The sequence below is a fragment of the Acanthochromis polyacanthus genome, chromosome 5 (genome assembly GCF_021347895.1).
Source record: "Acanthochromis polyacanthus isolate Apoly-LR-REF ecotype Palm Island chromosome 5, KAUST_Apoly_ChrSc, whole genome shotgun sequence".
NCBI lineage: Eukaryota > Metazoa > Chordata > Actinopteri > Pomacentridae > Acanthochromis > Acanthochromis polyacanthus.
The window spans coordinates 485,242-506,247 of NC_067117.1; the positions used below are offsets into that span (position 1 = coordinate 485,242).

The window sequence follows — 21,006 nt, forward strand, 5'->3', positions numbered from 1 at the left end:
TTCAGTCGCTGCTACAAACTGTGGAGGTTCTCTTTAACTTATGGATCAACAATCAGCTGATCTTGGTTCTAGAAGAGTCTCCATCCATTGAACGTCACATGAAATTCATCCTGATTCTGAAACCTGCTGGAGGCCACCATTCAGAGGTAGAGATCTGGATTCATCCAGAACCTTCTGTCTGGGTTTAAACTGAAGGTTCCAGTGCTGCAGCTGATGGTTGGTTCTGCTGTGGAACATCTTCAGCTGCTTCGTCTATAAAACGTTCAGAACTGCTTCTGATCATTCAGCCTGGGATCATGAAACTGATTTCCATGGGAACAGATCCAGGTTCTGCTGGGATGGATCAGTTCCTCCATGTTCTGCTGATGTGCTTCCATAGAAACGTTCTCCGCTGCAGGTTTCTGAGAACCAATTTGTGCCTAAATCTGACTGATGTCAGTTCTTCTAAACACTGAAAACACAGAAACACAGAGAACTGAACCTCTGAGAACAAACTCAGGAGTTGTGATGAGTTTAGAAGAAGAGAAGTGAGATGTTTGCTGTTTGGCCTTGCAGTAGACATGGTGAGCAGACGAAGTGAAGCCTTACAGCGTCTTTCTGCTGGGAGACGTTCTGTCACTGAATCTCTACAACTTGAGGACTAAACAGCACTTTAGAACTTTACTGTGTAAATGTGAATCTAACTGATTTTTACTTGTTGTATTTTCTGTTTGTGTATTTTAAAGTTGCTCTGAATGTAACTAGAACCTGGAGAACGTCATTAAAGGACTAAACCTGCTGCTTATTCTGTTTCATCTCCTCATTTCTTCTATGAACCAACAGATTTAAAGGGGACATATTATGTGAAAGTGTTCTTACAGTAGTGTGTGTTGCAGTAGCTCATTGTGAGGTTTGAATTTGAAAACTGTCTGTTTCCTCCCTGCCTTGCTACACCACATTTTTTGAAAATGCCTGCTCAAACATCCGATTTTGATTTGGGTCCGCTTATGACCAAATAAGCGGATTTAACTCCTAACCCTCTTAACCCTGCTGCCGGCGGCCGGCTGCCGGAGCATCTCTCCTGCTAGCGGCTGCTGCCTGTGGCGGCCCACCGTTTCGTCAAGGGCCGGCGGGTTCTTGGTGTGGTGGAGCTGTCGGGGATTACGGGAGCGAACTCTCCGCTGGCCGGCTCTTTTCCTCTTGGGTTTGCTCCTAAGAGGCGGCTCAGTCCCTCGGTGACAGCTCGTTGGAGCTCCCTCAGTTCTTCCTCCATCTGCAGTCGGGCGAGCGCCATCCCACTTCTGACACCAATGTAGCACTGAGAGGGGAGGGGGAGTGGACAGATGCGTTCATTTGCATACCTGGAAGCAGCCCAGAAACAGCTTGTTCTGAGGAGGGCTGGTGAGAGGGAATTTTTCGAAAGCTGAAACTCCGAACAAAGGATGATTTTGGGGCGAACAAACTTAAATACTATGTTTTTGGGCTTCTGAGACCTATATGACCTGTCTGAAAAATAGCATAATATGGGACCTTTAAGGAGCATCCACAGACCTTAGTGAGGAACAGAAGGTGTTTTCTTCTAAGAGTGCAGAGAGTCCAGTCTAACTCTGAGGAGTTGGATGGAGGAGAAATGATCTGTTTCAGGAAGAAACCAAAGAAACACGGTGAGGATCAAAGAAGGAACCTAAAACTCTCCACCCTCTCTACCTCCTCTCCATCCATGTAGAGGGCGGAGTGCTCAGATCTTCTATACTACCGACCTAGTAACCAGGTACTATACACTATATTACCAGTGTATTTATTGATTTATTACCAGTGTATTTATTGATTTATTAGCAGTGTATTTATTGATTTATTAGCAGTGTATTTATGTATTTATTTATTAGTGATATATTTATTGATTTATTACCGGTGTATTTATTGATTTATTAGCGGTGTATTTATGTATTTATTTATTAGTGATATATTTATTGATTTATTACCGGTGTATTTATTGATTTATTAGCGGTGTATTTATTGATTTATTAGCAGTGTATTTATTGATTTATTACTGGTGTATTTATTGATTTATTAGCAGTGTATTTATTGATTTATTAGCAGTGTATTTATTGATTTATTACTGGTGTATTTATTGATTTATTAGCAGTGTATTTATTGATTTATTAGCGGTGTATTTATTGATTTATTAGCAGTGTATTTATTGATTTATTAGCGGTGTATTTATGTATTTATTTATTAGTGATATATTTATTGATTTATTACCGGTGTATTTATTGATTTATTAGCGGTGTATTTATTGATTTATTAGCAGTGTATTTATTGATTTATTACTGGTGTATTTATTGATTTATTAGCAGTGTATTTATTGATTTATTAGCAGTGTATTTATTGATTTATTACTGGTGTATTTATTGATTTATTAGCAGTGTATTTATTGATTTATTAGCAGTGTATTTATTGATTTATTACTGGTGTATTTATTGATTTATTAGCAGTGTATTTATTGATTTATTAGCGGTGTATTTATTGATTTATTAGCAGTGTATTTATTGATTTATTAGCAGTGTATTTATTGATTTATTACTGGTGTATTTATTGATTTATTAGCGGTGTATTTATTGATTTATTAGCGGTGTATTTATGTATTTATTTATTAGTGATATATTTATTGATTTATTACCGGTGTATTTATTGATTTATTAGCGGTGTATTTATTGATTTATTAGCGGTGTATTTATTGATTTATTAGCAGTGTATTTATTGATTTATTAGCGGTGTGTTTATTTATATATTTATTAGTGATATATTTATTGATTTATTACCGGTGTATTTATTGATTTATTACTGGTGTATTTATTGATTTATTACCGGTGTATTTATTGATTTATTAGCGGTGTGTTTATTTATATATTTATTAGTGATATATTTATTGATTTATTACCGGTGTATTTATTGATTTATTACCGGTGTATTTATTGATTTATTAGCGGTGTATTTATGTATTTATTTATTAGTGATATATTTATTGATTTATTAGCAGTGTATTTATTGATTTATTAGCGGTGTGTTTATTTATATATTTATTAGTGATATATTTATTGATTTATTACCGGTGTATTTATTGATTTATTACTGGTGTATTTATTGATTTATTACCGGTGTATTTATTGATTTATTAGCGGTGTATTTATTGATTTATTACTGGTGTATTTATTGATTTATTAGCGGTGTATTTATGTATTTATTTATTAGTGATATATTTATTGATTTATTACCAGTGTATTTATTGATTTATTAGCAGTGTATTTATTTACATATTTATTAGTGATATATTTATTGATTTATCTGCTGCGGATCAATAAAGGTTGAATCTTTCTATCTGGTTCTTGCTGCATCCTGAACTAGAACCTGGTGGGTTCTTGCAGAGCATGTTCCTCTCTAAGAAACTTTTCCTAAAACTTTCTCCTTTATTTCTAAACTGATCCGAGGAAAGAAATGAGACGGCGTGGTGACGTCACAGGTCACATGACCGCAGGTGAGGGCAGAGGTCAGGGCCGACTGCTGCTCACTTTAGCAGATGGAAACCAGACATCCCATAATGAGTGGACTGTGCTCCGTAACAGGTCGTCTGTCCTTTAGCCCTCTTTAGTTCCTGTTGGCGTCATTTACTTTGGACCCGTCTATCACCTGGTAAGTCTAAGCGGCTGAATGAGGCTCGTTGTTCGGCTCCGTCCAATTCCTGAGACGTAAATGAGAAACTTCAGCGGATGACCGACGCGTTTCAGTTTGTGCCGTTAGTTTGTGCCGTTAGTAGGACTCAGCAGCTTCATATTTGTGGTTCCAGTGGATCAAAGGAGAACGTTCTCTGGTTCCTTTCATCCTCTGACTGTAAACTACAAGCTAACCAGACCTTGAGGAGGTCAGCTGGAGCTCTGAGACACTCTGATGGACATTTTTCATCATTTCTGATGTTTTACAAACTGAAGGACCAACAAACGGATCCAGAAAACCTCCTGTTGTGCAGTAGAGGGGGGGCAGTAGAGGGTCGGTATTCTCCTGTCAGAGAGGGGTCCCTGAAGTACATGGAGGTCTGGACTTCTCTTCCCTGATAGCCCTGATGCCCCCCACACCTGCCTGGGGTTGGTGGAGCGGGTGCTTTTGCCCTCAGTTTGCCTTCTGGGGGGTAGTTAGCGGTATTGATGCCCTTCCACAGTCCTGTCCTGGCTGGAAGCGATGGTCTCCACATCTAAAAGATGTTCTCCGCTGTGAGTCCTCCAAGGGTTTTGGTTTGGTGACACAACAACTAGTTCCCATGATGGAACGTTCCCCACACAGAAGTTGATGTAGTTTAGAGCAGTTGTGGTGGAACGGTCCAGAGAAGATCCTGCAGCAGCTGTACATGGTCCTCTGCCGGTCATCTGCTGCCGTATTTTATCCATCTGGTGGAGACTGGGTGTGATGGGAGGAAGATGGAAGGAAGTGGAGGCTTGACGGGGTTAGCCTTTAGCCTGGTCCAGAAGATGTAAAGTCTGGAGCCTCTGGAGCTGCTTTTATTGAGGTGTTTGGTGAAGGTTGAGGAGCAGCAGATCAGAAGCTGCTAGAGATGTGGATCAGGGCTTTAGTTGGTGCTCAGTTCTTCTCAGCAGGTTGTAGAGATCAGGAGGTGTTCAGCTCCATCATGCTTTCTGGAGAAACGGTGTCTTCTGTCAGAGGAACACGTGAGCCCGTTACCGGTAACCACGGAAACACCGCTGGTGTGAGCAGAAATCCAACCAAACTTTGGTTTAACTGCTGCAACATTTGTCTTTCTGTCCCATTTTTTAAAAATGATTTCATAAATGTTTTCTTTTGTTTTTCTTTTAATAATCGTCATCCTCTATTCTTAATGTCTTTGTAAAGCACTTTGAATCGCCTCGTTGTTGAAATGTGCTATAGAAATAAATTTGCCTTGCTATTAACGGTGTGTTGTTCTGTTCTGCAGCTCTGCGGTTGGACAGCGACGCCCGGTGGAGCTCAGAGGAACTGCAGTTGCTGGAGGCTTCAGAGATCAGTACAGTAGGACTCCCTATTATTACATGTTTGTTTTATAGTTATTATTACATGTTTGTTTTATAGTTATTATTACATGTTTATTATATAGTTATTATTACATGTTTGTTTTATAGTTATTATTACATGTTTATTATATAGTTATTATTACATGTTTGTTTTATAGTTATTATTACATGTTTGTTTTATAGTTATTATTACATGTTTATTATATAGTTATTATTACATGTTTGTTTTATAGTTATTATTACATGTTTATTATATAGTTATTATTACATGTTTGTTTTATAGTTATTATTACATGTTTATTATATAGTTATTATTACATGTTTGTTTTATAGTTATTATTACATGTTTATTATATAGTTATTATTACATGTTTGTTTTATAGTTATTATTACATGTTTGTTTTATAGTTATTATTACATGTTTATTATATAGTTATTATTACATGTTTGTTTTATAGTTATTATTACATGTTTGTTTTATAGTTATTATTACATGTTTGTTTTATAGTTATTATTACATGTTTATTATATAGTTATTATTACATGTTTATTATATAGTTATTATTACATGTTTGTTTTATAGTTATTATTACATGTTTGTTTTATAGTTATTATTACATGTTTATTATATAGTTATTATTACATGTTTGTTTTATAGTTATTATTACATGTTTATTATATAGTTATTATTACATGTTTGTTTTATAGTTATTATTACATGTTTATTATATAGTTATAGTGAATAGGTGTGAAGGTGTGGGTTTATTGTTTTACTTTCTGCGTCTGCTGGAAAAACACATTTTTGGCGTACTTAACGTACTCGAAAATGCATGACACTTTGCACAGACATCAGGACTGCCGAAAAACTTGATATTTTAGGGGAATGGCTCACCTGTGTGCCAAAATGACTCCATAGCGCCACCTGGAAAATTTCAACCATTTACTAGGGCCAGTGTGTGTCACATACAGCTGTGAAATTTGATACACATGTGGAACTCATCAAGACACACAAAAATGTAACCGGCACTGTGCCCAAAAACAAACAGAAAATCGGCCGTTTTGAATTGTGTGTCATATTTACAAAGATTTTGGGTCATTTTTGGCTATTTTCCAAAGCTGTAAATTCAAACAGGGTAACTCTGACAGAGCTGAAATTTGTCCGGGATGTACAGCAGGCATGGAAGATGAAAAGTTATCAAAATGCTCCACAGAAGTCTGAGGAAATGGTGGCAATTCACCATGACACAAGAAATGCTGTGTAACTGCCCTGAACGTGCTCCAATCTGCCTCAAACTTCACACATATGACCACAGTCCTGCCCTCATCACATCCATATGCTGATGTACAACCATAGTCATAGCGCCACCTGGTGGGTGGACAGGAAGTGGTGTATAAATAGCCTGAACATGCTCCAATCTGCCTGAAATTTTACATGTATGATCAGAGTCCGCTCTTCATCACATCCACAGGACGACATACAGTCTCCCATCCCTAACCACTGCTGGAGACACTAGTAGAAACATCTGGAACATGTTTACAGCTGGAGACAGTAGTAGTGGTAGAAACATCTGGAGGCTGGGGCTGGTTTTAGTGAGACGCTGAAGAAACATTTTCATTCCATCCCAGTTCAATTCTTTCAATCTTTATTAGTCATTGTCAGTAAAGCAATAGAGTTTGGTTCACAGCATTTCATCCACTGCAGAGCAACGACGCCACAAAGATCTAACATCTGTCTCAGCCGGACTGCTGGAGGTCAGACTGAAGCTCTGAACCTGCTGCTGGTGGAGGACCTGAACCACCGTCGGAAGTCTCCAGAACCCCAGAAGACGTCTCTGGATCCGATTGTCTCTCCGCACAGAGGAAGGCTCCAGCAGCTCCAGCAGTCAGAGCGTCTCTGCCTCGTCTCTTTGTTTGTCTTCCGTCTCAGCAGGATGACGTCACTCAGGCCGGAACAGATCCTTTCTCTGCAGCCCGGCATAGCCCCCTTAGGACCTGAATGCTGGGTGGGGGGTTTGTGGTCTATGGGTGGGTGGGGGTTGGTAGTCAATGGGTGGTTGGAGGAGGGTCTGGGGTCAGAGGGCAATAGAGGAATGTGACCGGAGCAGTTTGTCAGCCCTCCAGTCAGGCAGCGCTGACGTCACCCCCTGGAATAAACTTCCCACAATGCATCAGGGGGGCTGGCACGACAGGACGGGACCGGGGTGGCTGGACCGGATCCCCGCTGGGTCCGGGGTGGTGTATTCAGGGCCGTGGAGCTAGGGGGCGGCCCCCAGAGCTGCTGCTGCTGCTGGTGCTGGTGGTGGGGCCCAGAAGCAGCGTTCCTGAACTCCTTCTGCAGCCGTGGTCCCTGAAGCTGCTGCTCTGACATCAGCGTTCTAGAAGACGGTTCCTGGGTTCTGGTTCTGTCGTATTACTCCGGTAATACATATACTAAAATTGGAACGATACAGAGAAGATTAGCATGGCCCCTGCGCAAGGATGACACGCAAATTCGTGAAGCGTTCCTCATTTTCCATTATTAATATTATTATTATTATTATTACTGTTTTTAAATCCTTTTCTTGGTTTCTCTGTTTTCAGGTCAAACAGCGACACCGCGGCCACAGGAGGAACTGCAGCGGAGCGCCGCATGCGCACTGCGGCTCGCTGCTCCACTGAGTGTGTTTGGGTTAAAAGTCGTGTTTTGAGACACAAAGTTAAAAACTCCTAATGTGGGACAGAAACGTGTCCGCGGAGGATCTGCGGGGAGCAGCAGGAGTCTCTCTGCGGCCCGCTGGAGGACTTTATCCGGACACACGAGCCGGAACAGCCGGTGTTAAAGATTAATTGGTGTGCAGATTATCTGGTGACATTCAGGGAGCGACGCAGCTCCAACGATGCAGACCACAGGCGACTGTAGCGATGCCTGTTCTAAACACACAGACGTCCGTAAAGTGTTGTAAATGTTCCTGTTTTCGGCTTTAACGTGGGTTCCACAGGTCGTTGTTGTTCTGTTCAGTCCAGCAGTAAAATCCTGGTTTAAAGAGTGGAAACAGCGTTTAGCTGCAGCAGATTAACTAGAGACAGAAACAGAAGTTCTGCTGCTATATGTGAGCAGAAGAGGATGAAATTAACTTATAATTAACAACATAAACACATTTATATTAGATCAGAGAATTTTAAGTATTTAATAAACAAGTCTGATATTTTTATGGCTTTGTTGTTTGATGATGATGTTATTGTATTAAAGTACTGTTTGAGTTCATTTTCAAAGTATTTTTCATTTGGGTTTGTTTTTTTTGCCCATTTCGTTTTGTGAATATGAAATTCACCCAGCATGATGATAGTCTGCAACAAAAGGGAAAGACTGTAAGGTATGGAGGGATTTTCAAACTAAAAGAGGATGTGGCTCTCCTGGAGGCTGATCCTGTGTCTGGTTTTGTTCTGGATTAGGTTTTGTAGATGATTCCAGAGGTTTTTACTGTATGAGCATTGATAAAAGAGGTGGATGATGGTTTCTGGTTCTGTTTGACAAAAGTCACAGTTATAGTCTAGATTTTATTTAAACCTTTCCAGGGTTTTTTTTACGGATATACATTGTGACAGATTCTGTCTGATATTTCTTTGACCTTATTGTGAACGAGCAGCTTCTCTCCAACCAGCCAGTTTATTTCCCCGTACAGTGAACTCCAGGAAGAGTTGGCTGAAGGTCGATTGGAGGGTTGAATGAGATTCCTGATGAATTTATTTGAGCAGACTTTGGTTGTTATCTATGTTATGGATGAATAATTTGGCCTCATTTTTCTGAGTCAGAGGGTGGAACCTTTCAGGAGCTGCAGAATTTCTATTGGTATTGTGTTGGAAATTGTAGTGTATTCTGTTTGTGAGATTGTGAGATGGTATTTGTTAATAAATTGGTTGTCAGGTAAGATTTGTCCTTGTTCATCGGTTAACTGATTGATCCATAATACTCCCTGATCAAACCAAGACTAGTAAAATATGGTTTTGTTTCTGTGCTGTATTTGTTGTTACCATATGGTTGTCATTCTCCCTTTATATGACTCTTTGTGTTTACAATGTAATATGAATAAGCTGTTGTTTCCATTTTGTTATTCTTTATGATCATTCTCAGTTAACACCCTGTATAACCTCTTTGTGTTAAATGAATTTTAAAAAAAGTTCTGCTGCTGTTTTCACAGATTACTGCAGTTAAACTGCTGGATCTGGGCTGTTCTGCTTTAAACACATCCTCAGTAAAACAAGATTATTTCAACCACTGGACTAATTTTACCAGAGATTTCTCATTCTCATTTCTCAGAACGTCATTGAGCTTCACCTGATTGTCTCCCCATTATTCTTGATTTATTTATTTTACTGGAACAAAACAAATTCTTCAGCAGGATCAATGCACTGATTCTATAGAACACAACATAAAGGTGTTTATATTTCTATTACTACGATTTTTCTGACAACAGGAACATTTACAACACTGTACGGACGTCTGTGTGTTTAGAACAGGCATCGCTACAGTCGCCTGTGGTCTGCATCGTTGGAGCTGCGTCGCTCCCTGAATGTCACCAGATAATCTGCACACCAATTAATCTTTAACACCGGCTGCTCCGGCTCGTGTGTCCGGATAAAGTCCTCCAGCGGGCCGCAGAGAGACTCCTGCTGCTCCCCGCAGATCCTCCGCGGACACGTTTCTGTCCCACATTAGGAGTTTTTAACTTTGTGTCTCAAAACACGACTTTTAACCCAAACACATTAAGTGGAGCAGCGAGCCGCAGTGCGCATGCGCTGCTCCGCTGCAGTTCCTCCTGTGGCCGCGGTGTCGCTGTTTGACCTGAAAACAGAGAAACCAAGAAAATGAGTGAATGAAGGATTAAAAAAGGATCAGAAGGGACCAGAACATGATGTCTGGATGGAAAATGAATCTGCGTGTCGTACATGAAGCCCCAATCTTCTGTGTTCCAGGTCCCAGCCCCGCCGCCTCGGTCACGGAGACGTTCACATCACTTCCTGGTTGTTCTGAATGACACGAACAACATCATCAAACAACAAAGCCATAAAAATATCAGACTTGTTTATTAAATACTTAAAATTCCCTGATTTAATATAAATTTGTTTATATTATTAATTATTGGTTAATTTCATCCTCTTCTGGTTACATATGGTTGTAATAATTCCTTTATATGAGTCTTTTACAATGTAATATGAATAAGTTGTTGTTTCCATTTTGTGTTATTCTCTATGATAATTTTCAGTTAACACTCTGTAACTGAGGAGAAGGTGAGGACATCAGGCTGTATAAATGTAAAAGTGAAATTCCTGACATGGAATAGTAGAAGCTGATGTTCACTGAGAGGCGGATGGGTCATTCTGTGTGGTTTCACCAGATGGTGGTTGCTGCACCATCTTCAAATTAGTCCTAAATTTGTATGCCATTAGACACTCACAAAAGTACTTTCTATGCTAAATTGTAGGCCTGTAGCTCAAATAGTTTCTGAGTTGTGGGGGTCTGAAATTTTCAGAATTTGGGCTATAAAAAGCCTCGGCAGCGTTTTTTGCATCTTTAAGTGGTTATTTGTCAGCCTCTAGACATACCAGAGAGCTGTGAGTTGGTAAACAAGGCCTCTGCATGTAGCTAGTGCCCCACAAACATCCCCAGGTGTTTCCCTACACTCTGCAGGCCGTGGGGGCTTGATAAAAATGATAAAAATTAAGAGACACCTACTCACGAGTGGAGTTTGGGACCTTTAAAGTACTAGAAATACTGCACAGAAGTGTTCTAACACCCCAGGGTTCCATTCTACACAAACTTGTGTGATAACTTAGCAAACTGGAGCTTTCTAGGTACCTCAGTTTGGAAAATATGAGCTCCCAAAGTTGGACGAGATTTTTAATTGGCTATTTTTGGTGCAAAAATCTCAGAGTGGGACAGGTACCAGAGACCCCAAATTTTTCTACAAGACAGTTCCATCTGTCTTCTATCACTGTACAAAAAGCAGCAGGGTTATATTTGTAGTTACTGAGATATTCTTACTCAAAATGGCATGGGTGATGTCAAAATGGTTTTTGCTTTTCAGTACTTTAAATTAGGATACAAGTATTAGTAGTCATTCCAATGGTAGTATTATGTATGTTTGGTTCTTTGTTAAAGGTGACTACCTTCAAAAAGTGTAATGACATGTTGACACCCATTTTCAATGCATCCATGTAATTATAACACACACATACAAATTACATGTACTAACTGGAATTCAGGGAGCTCTGTAGTAGTTTATGGTTGATTAATTTAAAAATACAACAATAATGTTGAATTTTACAGTATCAGTGCAGTGGGATTAAACATGTTAAATTTAATTGGACAATGTCACGTTACAAGAAAAAGACCCTATACATAAGTTATAACTTAGGTATACCTAACTTATACCATTACACTTTTTGAAGGTAGTCACCTTTAACAAAGAACCAAACATACATAATACTACCATTGGAATGACTACTAATACTTGTATCCCAATTTAAAGTAGTGAAAAGCATAAAAACATTCTGACATCACCCATGCCATTTTGAGTAAGAATATCTCAGTAACTACAAATATAACCCTGCTGCTTTTTTGTACAGTGATAGAAGACAGATGGAACTGTCTTGTAGAAAAATTTGGGGTCTCTGGTACCTGTCCCACATTGAGATTTTTGCCCCAAAAATAGCCAATTAAAAATCTGGTCCAACTTTGGGAGCTCATATTTTCCAAACTGAGGAACCTAGAAAGCTCCAGTTTGCTAAGTTATCACACAAGTTGGTGTAGAATGGAACCCAGGGCTGTTAGAACACTTCTGTGCAGTATTTCTAGTACTTTTAAGGTCCCAAACTCCACTCGTGAGTAGGTGTCTCTTAATTTTTATCATTTTTATCAAGCCCCCACGGCCTGCAGAGTGTAGGGAAACACCTGGGGATGTTTGTGGGGCACTAGCTACATGCAGAGGCCTTGTTTACCAACTCACAGCTCTCTGGTATGTCTAGAGGCTGACAAATAACCACTTAAAGATGCAAAAAACGCTGCCGAGGCTTTTTATAGCCCAAATTCTGAAAATTTCAGACCCCCACAACTCAGAAACTGTTTGAGCTACAGGCCTACAATTTAGCATAGAAAGTACTTTTGTGACTGTCTAATGGCACATTTAGGACTAATTTGAAGATGGTGCAGCAACACTCCCAAGGAATATCTGCTCATTTCACCTGGAATGACCCATATGGAGTCTAGAGGTTCTGGTTCTGGTTCTGCACAGCCTCCTGGAGGGAAACAGTCAGTTAGTAGAGTAATAAATCAGAGTACATGAACATCAGTAAATACAGAATACATGTATAATTGACGTAGTTTGTGTGTATATTTATACTACAGTTCAACCGTACTATTGCCGTCGCCGGGGATCGATCCACGGCGACGGCCGAATTCCGCGCGGCCGGTTCGACCGGTTCGACGGCCCGGGCGCGCCGACGCGTACTGTACCGTCACACGCGCTGAACGGTACCGTTACATGCGTGTGGCGGTGCCGTTCCACTGTACATGGTGTTATGCTTTGTGTACAAACTGTTAAAATTAAAATCATACATAAATTATACATGTACTCTTTGTACAGTGATGTTCATGTACTCTGATTTATTACTCTACTAACTGACTGTTTCCCTCCAGGAGGCTGTGCAGAACCAGAACCAGAACCAGAACCTCTAGACTCCATCTGCCTCTCAGTGAACATCAGCTTCTACTAGAACTCTTATTCCATGTCAGGAATTTAACTTTTACATTTATACAGCCTGATGTCCTCACCTTCTCCTCAGGTATAATACTTACTTTTAACTTTCACCGCTACTGCTACCAGTACTATTAATACTACTGTAACTGTACCACTCCTCTCTCACTGTAAATGCTGCTGTTTTTGTGTGTTTATGTTGCTGTTACTTTTATTGCTCCACTTGTAGTTCTTAGTTTATTTCCCTGATTACTGCACTCAGAGTCACATTTGTCATTTTTGTGTGAAACTGGGCCAGTAGAGTTGATTCTGCAGAAGAAGACAGATATATTGATCAGTAATCAGTTTTTTAGCTGCACACGAACTGATCCTGATCAGAAAGTCTGTAATTATTAATATTAATATTAATAATGTCATGTGGTGTATTAACATGTAATCAGACGCTGACTTAAAATGTTTAACAGCTTTAATCCATCTGGTTTAAACAATACAGTGTGTATGTATATTATTGTACGTTGGTACATTAATAAAACTGATTAATATTAATTTATGAACTCCACAGCGATTCTTTACATTATTTTACAGCTTTACTCCATTAATTCACCACAGCGGGTTAAAAACACACAACAGGAAAGTCATTCTGACTGTTGTCTTTCACAAACTTTGATTCTGCAGTTATTTCCTTTAAAAGAGAGAAATAAGATGGGTTAAGTAGCGTCAGCGGGCCGATTTGAACTGCCGCGGTGGTGTTAGGGAAATCCCGTGTCATGTGACCAAATTGGAACAATCGGGGCTCTCCCATTGGTTACCAAAAACTCGACAGTCGAATTTGGAACAAGCGAGCGACGTGATTGGCCGAGCGATCTCAGCATTCGGAACAAGCAGGAAGCGGTGCAGACGGCAGCATGACAGAGGAGAGGAGGCCTGGAGGCAGGGGGAAATTGGAACAATTGGAACAGAGAAGATTGGAATCCATAGAAACCAGTTCTGTTCCAATTGTTCCAATTTCTCCCTTGGCCCGCTCACAGATATGAGTCAGTAGATTGGCCACGCCCCTCTGAGCTACGTGCTACTGTGAGGCTAAGCTCGTGGGGTAAAGTTCAGAGCATTCTGTTGATGTAGACGGAATGAGAACGGAAACAAGTCTGCCATGTCACTGTGCTGCATATCTGCTTCTGGATGTGCACTGATGTGGTCTGCTGTTCATTTGCTTCTCTTGAACCCTCCATCCTCCAAGCACATACAGGAATGGAAAAAACATTTTCAGACTCCATTCAAATTTCACACAATCTCAAATGTTGTCATGAAATGTTTGCGTGAAAGTCGTAGTTGTGTTTCTAAAGGTGTGGCTGTACTGAACACTAATACAAATTATGTTTATTACCTTCGCCAGGAGGTCATGTAATCACCGGAGTTTGTCCGTTTGTCTGTTTGTCTGTTAACAGCATAACTCAAAAAGTCATGGACGAATTTTCACCAAATTTTCACAGGATGTCTGGAAGAGCAAGAGTAAGAATCGATTAGATTTTGAAGGTGATCCGGATCACCGTCTGGATCCAGGATTTTTTTGAGTCCAGACAGAGTCCTTCAAAAAAATCCTGGATCCAGACGGTGATCCGGATCACCTCCAAAATCTAATCGATTCTTACTCTTGCTCTTCCAGACATCCTGTGAAAATTTGGTGAAAATTCGTCCATGACTTTTTGAGTTATGCTGTTAACAGACAAACAGACAGACAGACAGATGGCCTGGCGGAGATATGCGCTCTCCGAGTGCTTTTCTATTTTATTTATTGTTTACAAGAAAACTAACAAACTAAATTGTTGACAGTTTCAATAGGTCAGTTCTCAACATTGTCGGTATCAAAGTCAACTAAGAACATAAAATGAGAAACCCCGTTCCATCATCAGATTAGTATTTAGTTGTCCTTCCATCAGCCGCAGCAGAGCTCTGATCCTGGATGGATGTTCTCCACTGATCTTCTTCAATTACTGCTAAAGTCTTTGGTTTACGCTTTGAAACAGACCTTCTGATGATCCACCTCAGATGTTCTATGTCCACGATTGAGCTGGCCACTCTCAGACCTGGATACTGAGTTCTACTGGTCCTGGACGTGTTCTGCTGAGCAGAACTTCTAGATATTATACACACATGAAAATATGTGTCCAACATGTTTGTTGGTAAATCTTATGTCATGAAACCAGTGATATAAATGTGATCATTGAAGGAACATGTGTAAAATGAATGAACTTTCTTCTGTTTCTGTTGTCTTTGATTTAATGAACTTTAAAAATATACTGACAGAACTGAACTGCAATTTAACCCTTTAAAAAATAAGAATAAAGATATGGAAAATTACAAGAAATCTGTGAAAATAATTTTCTTCACAAAGTCTACCGAGGCGATGCAAATCTTCCCTTTTGAGCTGAAGTTTGAGAATATTATATATATATATATATATATATATATACAGGTAAAAGCCAGAAAATTAGAATATTTTCATAAACTTGATTTATTTCCGTAATTGCGAACAAAAGGTATAACTTTTACATTATATGTAATCATTGCACGCAGACTGATGCACTTCAAATGTTTATTTATTTAATTTTGATGATCATAGGTGGCAACAAATGAAAATCCGACATTCCGTGGGTCAGAAAATTAGAATATTGTGAAATGGGTCAAGTTTGAAGACACCTGGTGCCACCCACTAACCAGCTGATTAACTCAAAACACCTGCAAAGGGCTTTAAATGGTCTCTCAGTCCAGTTCTGAAGCTTACACAAACATGGGGAAGACTTCAGATTTGACAGCTGTCCAAAAGGCAACCATTGACACATTGCACAAGGAGGGCAAGACTCAAAAGGTTATTGCTGAAAAGGTTGGCTGTTCTCAAAGCTCTGTGTCCAAACACATTAATGGAGAGGCAAAGGGTAGGAAAAACTGTGGTAGGAAAAAGTGTACAAGCGACAGGGATCACCGCGCCCTGGTGAAGATTGTGAAAAAAAACCCATTCAAAAATGTGGGGGAGATTCACAAGGACTGGACTGCTGCAGGAGTCAGTGCTTCAAAATCCACCACCAAGAGACGCATGAAAGACATGGGTTTCAACTGCCGCATACCTCGTGTCAAGCCTCTTTTGAACAAGAAACAGCGCGCAAAGCGTCTCACCTGGGCTAAGGAAAAAAAGAGCTGGACTGCAGCTGAGTGGTCCAAAGTTATGTTTTCTGATGAAAGCAAATTTTGCATTGCCTTTGGAAATCGAGGTCCCAGAGTCTGGAGGAGGACAGGAGAGGCACAGGATCCACGTTGCCTGAAGTCTAGTGTGAAGTTTCCACCATCAGTGATGGTTTGGGGTGCCATGTCATCTGCTGGTGTCGGTCCACTCTGTTTCCTGAGATCCAAGGTCAACGCAGCCGTCTACCAGCAAGTTTTAGAGCACTTCATGCTTCCTGCTGCTGACCTGCTTTATGGAGGTGGGGATTTTATGTTCCAACAGGACTTGGCGCCTGCACACAGTGCCAAATCTACCAGTGCCTGGTTTAAGGACCATGATATTTCTGTACTCAATTGGCCAGCCAACTCGCCCGACCTTAGCCCCATCGAAAATCTGTGGGGTATTGTTAAGAGGAAGATGCAGAATGCCAGACCCAAAAATGCAGAAGAGCTGAAGGCCACTATCAAAGCAACCTGGGCTCTCATAACACCTGAGCAGTGCCAGAAACTGATCGACTCCATGCCACGCCGCATTAATGCAGTCATTGAGGCAAAAGGAGCTCCAACCAAGTATTGAGTACTGTACATGCTCATATTTTTCACGTTCATACTTTTCAGTTGGCCAACATTTCTACAAATCCTGTTTTTGTATTGGCCTCAGGTAATATTCTAATTTTCTGACCCACGGAATGTCGGATTTTCATTTGTTGCCACCTATGATCATCAAAATTAAATAAATAAACATTTGAAGTGCATCAGTCTGCGTGCAATGATTACATATAATGTAAAAGTTATACCTTTTGTTCGCAATTACGGAAATAAATCAAGTTTATGAAAATATTCTAATTTTCTGGCTTTTACCTGTGTATATATATATATATATATATATATATTATTGTATTTGAAGGAGTTTTTTAATTAATGAATCAGAGGATGATCAGCTGAGGGAAGAGGGAAGCATCGTTAAACAGACAATAAATGAATAAATTAATTCTCATTTCACACACTTTCCGGGACAGTTCTCTGCTGGAATGACTTTACGGCGCATGCTCAGACAGGAGGAAAGAAAGAGCCGGCCGACAGTTCCACCCGGACTCAGATTCTGTGACACCGCGGCGTCCACAGCAAAACAAACCGGCAGAAGCTAAGCAGCTAAAAATTTGCATCGTTTCACTAGAACTGGACCCGGTCTCTGCCGGTCTCGGCAGGATGCAGGCGGAGTTTCGTGCTCCCCGGCGGCGAGCCCGGGTTCAGGAGGAGTACGAGGGTTCGCTGCCGGTGAGCCGGAGGCCGGAGGAGAGGAGCCTCTTCAGGGCGGAGCTCATCAACCAGCACGTGCTGATCCGGGACCCGGAGCACATCCAGAAGATCCACAACCAGGTCTAAGTTAAACGAGGTCTGAGTTAAACCAGGTCTGAGGTAAACCAGGTCTGAGTTAAACCAGGTTTAGTTTAACCAAGTCTAAGTTAAACCAGGTCTAGTCTGAATGTTTTTCCCTGAGTTTCGTCTGTCAGGCTGAACCCTTGCTGTTCCTTCAGGGGTTCTTCGGTAAAGGCGTCCTGTCCAGAGCCCGGCCAGACCACAGCATCTCTGACCAATGGGAGGGTGAGTTTAAATCTGCACAATGACATCACTGTCTGTGAGCCAATCAGTGCTGCGCGCTGTAGTCATCTGGTCTGTTTCTGTTCCAGAACACGAAGGTTTGTTTCTGCCGCTCGTGTCACTGGCCAGGTCAGTGACATCACACTCTTCTCACCTGATGATGTCACTGCCTGATCACTTGAAGATGTCACATCTCGCCCCTCCCTCTCTGTCACAGGTATCAGGAGCTGCTCAGGTGGGCGGGGGCAACTCTCTCCGCTCAAGGGTTGGACGAGGAAGCTGTCAATCAGACTCTGCTCAAACTGTCTCAGCCAGTAGGGATGGAGGACCTGAGGGGGGAGGGGCAGGTGGAGAATGGACAGGAAGGGGCGGGGCCAGAGGGAGGAGCCTCTCCATGCACAGAGATGGCTAACCATAACCCGGACTCTGATTCGTTCTCTGACTCAGACTCTGAACCTATTCCTGGTCCTGGTCCTGGTCCTGGTCCTGGCTCTCTGGTTCCAGGTCCTGGTTTTGTCCTGGTGGTCTCTGACAGTGAGGTGAGTCTCTACCTGACACCATGTGCTGTTGTGTTGTTGAGTTGTTTTGTTGTTTAGTTGTTGTATTGTTCAGTTGTTGTGTTGTTTAATTGTTGTGTTGTTGTTGTGTTGTTTAGTTTCTATGTTGTTGAGTTGTCGTGTTTTTCAGTGTTGTGTTGTTGAGCTGTTGTTGTGGTGTTGTTTAGTTGTTGTTGTTGTTTAGTTGCTGAGTCGTGTTGTTGTTTAGTAGTGTTGTTGTTTAGTTGCCGAGTTGTTGTGGTGTTGCTTAGTTGTTGTTGCTGTTGTGGTGTTGTTGAGTTGTGTTGTGTCTGCAGGCTGCTGTGCGGATCAGGGAGGTCAGACGGACTCCATTGCTGCTGTCAGAATATCTGCAGCTCAGTCTGGAGGAGGTAACGCAGATGTCTTAAATACTACACTACCCATGATCCTCTAATGCTGTTGCCATGGAAATGAGTCAGGAAGTGAACATTTGATCTGGATTCTACCTTTTCACCTGTCTTTCTGTCTGTCTGCTCCCACAGGCCTTCTTCCTGGTCTATGGTCTGGGCTGTCTGTCTGTCCACATGCACCAGGTACCTGTCTGTACCTGTCTGTACCTGTCTGTACCTGTGTGTCTGTCATTCTTCTTTTGAAACTGAAACGTGATGTCAGTCTGTCCTGTCTTGTGATTGGTCAGGAGCCCCTGTCAATCATCCAGCTATGGAGGAAGTTCCAGTCGCTGCGTCCCGACTTTGTCAGCTCGTACGCAGCCTATCATCACTTCCGCAGCAGGGGGTGGGTCCCTAAGGAAGGGGGCGGAGCCAAGTATGGCGTCAACCTCAGTAAGACACACACTTGAAGCTACAGGAGGCCGAAAGGCAAAGTTAGAGCTACAGGAGTTGGGTTAAAGTCATAGGAGGCGGGGTTAAAGGTACAAGAGGTGGGGTTAAAGGCAGAGGAGGTGGGGTTAAAGGCAAAGGAGGTGGGGTTAAAGGCAAAGGAGGTGGGGTTAATGCTACAGAGGAGGAGTCTTGTGTCAGTGTTTTAGTTCTCATACTTTTCTTTATTCTGTTTTTCAGTGTTGTATAGGAAAGGACCGCCGTTCTATCACGCCAGGTAACACACACACACACACACACACACACACACACACACACACACACACACACACACACACACACACACACACACACACACACACACACACACACACACACACACACCTTCCAGCTTTGACACAAATGTCCTGACATCGTCCTCCTCCTGCAGCTACTCCGTGGTCATTGAGCGGGCTAATGATGCGTTCGAGGGTTCACCGCTGCGTCCGTTTTCCTGGCGCTCTCTGGCGGCTCTCAGCAGGATCACTGCCAACGTCTCCAAGGTAACAACCTGACAGATTTCTTCACTCTGCTGCCGGTGTTCCTCTGGAGACCAACTGTGCTGGTTTCACAGGAGCTGATGCTGTGTTACGTCATCTATCCGGCCGACCAATCACAAGCAGAGCTGGACTCACCTGAGTGCCTGAACAGACTTCAGGTTCAGGTAATGTCAGCCTGTGGCTTCAGTTTTGCTCTCTGTGGAAAATAAAGACAAATGTTGCCTCCTCAGATGTCTATGAAGGTTCTCAGTCATCCTGGTCCTGGTAGTCATTGGAGCTTCAGGGAGGCTGTGGAAGATGTTTCTAATGTCTCTACTTGATTTCTCCTGGAGCTCCTACAGTCTCCTCATCCTGTAGATGATCTGATTTTGGTCAGTTCATCAAAATGAGTTACAATCTGTCTGATATGAGCAAAAAATTGCTCAAAATTTGTCTTTCGTGAGTTAAAACATGTCCAAAATTAGTTTCCCTGACATGAGCTAAAAATTGGTTCGAATGAGTTAAAAATTTTCCGATGTGAGCTAAAAATTGCTCAAAATTTGTCTTAAATGAGCTAAACATTGTCCAAAATAACTCAAAATTTCTCTGTTATGAGCTAAAAATTGTTCAAAATGAATCAAAATTTGTCTCATATGAGCTAAAAAAACATTGAATAAAATATTACAATTTTTATTTCAGATTTGTTTTATTTTCCTGAAGGAAACACATTCACGGGTTGCTGTAAAACTAAAGTTTGCTCATAAAGTTTTGTGTCTTGACAGGAAGTGATCATCAGCAGGTGGGTTTCCTCCAGAGAGCGAGCAGAGCAGGACGACATCTGATTGGCTGACAGGAGAAGCTCATGATGCCCTGAATTGGTGATGTCACTAGAAGACTGGTGATGTCACTAGGAGGCTGGTGATGTCAGCCTCAAGTGAGCGAATTAGAGAGTAGAAAACGCTGTGGTACAGGAGCTGATGGAGGACGTGGTCACAGGGATCTGTGGAGTTGGACTGCAGCTTCTGGTTCTGAATAGATGTGGTCCAGCAGGTTCAGGTTTGGCGGTTGTGTTCACTCAGCTGTTCATCCAGGTAACCATGGAAACAGCTGGACCACCCTGTCATGTCAGTAGTCTGTAGGACGTATCTTCTGCGAACCATCAATGAGAGGTTTCAGGAAGGTTTCAGTCTTTAAAGAATCACCAACGATGGCAGAATTTATCAGACAGAAACTAACTACAGAATGTCCAGCTGAAGAAGTCCCACTGTCTCAGTTCTCTGTGAAAGAAAATGGAATGAAGCTGGACAGACGAAGCATCGCAGTGAAGCTGGAAATGTAGAAAACGGCTCCAGTAAAATGGACTTCATGGTGTTTTAGGTTCACTGGTCTGATTTGACGGTGAGACTTTTAAAAACTCGACCAGAAACACATTAAAGCAAGTTCTTCTAAAAACCATCAGCATGTGCGACTGATATTTACTGAGAAACAAGCGAACAATCCAACATTATTCTGCACACCGCCACGACTGATGAGAGCTGTTAGAC

At 41.4% G+C, this 21,006-nt stretch overlaps 1 protein-coding gene, 2 long non-coding RNA genes and 1 other non-coding gene across 5 annotated transcripts; all 4 read left to right on the plus strand.

Annotated features, from left to right (window-relative positions):
* Positions 1-3,416: 3,416 nt before the first annotated feature.
* Positions 3,417-10,802, plus strand: LOC127534146 (uncharacterized). 2 transcript variants are annotated; one of them, XR_007942152.1, is made up of 3 exons: positions 3,417-3,669; positions 4,961-5,034; positions 9,990-10,802. It is a non-coding gene; the product is annotated as an uncharacterized LOC127534146 (long non-coding RNA). The 2 variants fall into 2 exon arrangements; XR_007942151.1 differs by lacking the exon at positions 9,990-10,802 and adding an exon at positions 6,739-7,015 and having other exon boundaries at positions 3,424-3,669.
* LOC127534145 (uncharacterized) lies at positions 7,112-8,280 on the plus strand. The gene is made up of 2 exons (XR_007942150.1): positions 7,112-7,454; positions 7,617-8,280. It is a non-coding gene; the product is annotated as an uncharacterized LOC127534145 (long non-coding RNA).
* Positions 7,444-7,549, plus strand: LOC127534255 (U6 spliceosomal RNA). Its single transcript, XR_007942287.1, has one exon. It is a non-coding gene; the product is annotated as a U6 spliceosomal RNA (small nuclear RNA).
* A 6,205-nt stretch (positions 10,803-17,007) lies between the features above and the next one.
* On the plus strand, positions 17,008-20,917 carry tsen2 (TSEN2 tRNA splicing endonuclease subunit). Its single transcript, XM_051948194.1, has 11 exons — positions 17,008-17,365; positions 17,524-17,590; positions 17,677-17,716; positions 17,805-18,126; positions 18,441-18,515; positions 18,648-18,698; positions 18,803-18,947; positions 19,185-19,221; positions 19,375-19,486; positions 19,558-19,647; positions 20,245-20,917. Exons 1-11 carry the CDS (start codon positions 17,195-17,197, stop codon positions 20,302-20,304), a joined length of 1,170 nt encoding a protein of 389 aa, XP_051804154.1. The 5' UTR covers positions 17,008-17,194; the 3' UTR covers positions 20,305-20,917.
* The last annotated feature ends 89 nt before the right edge of the window (positions 20,918-21,006 follow it).

Excerpts from the sequence above, each read along its gene's own strand:
- tsen2 (XM_051948194.1), top strand. The coding sequence starts at position 17,195 with ATGCAGGCGGAGTTTCGTGCTCCCCGGCGGCGAGCCCGGGTTCAGGAG. Across the intron at positions 17,717-17,804 it reads CCGCTCGTGTCACTGGCCAG|GTATCAGGAGCTGCTCAGGT; the intron begins GTCAGTGACATC and ends TCTCTGTCACAG. Across the intron at positions 19,487-19,557 it reads TCACTGCCAACGTCTCCAAG|GAGCTGATGCTGTGTTACGT; the intron begins GTAACAACCTGA and ends CTGGTTTCACAG.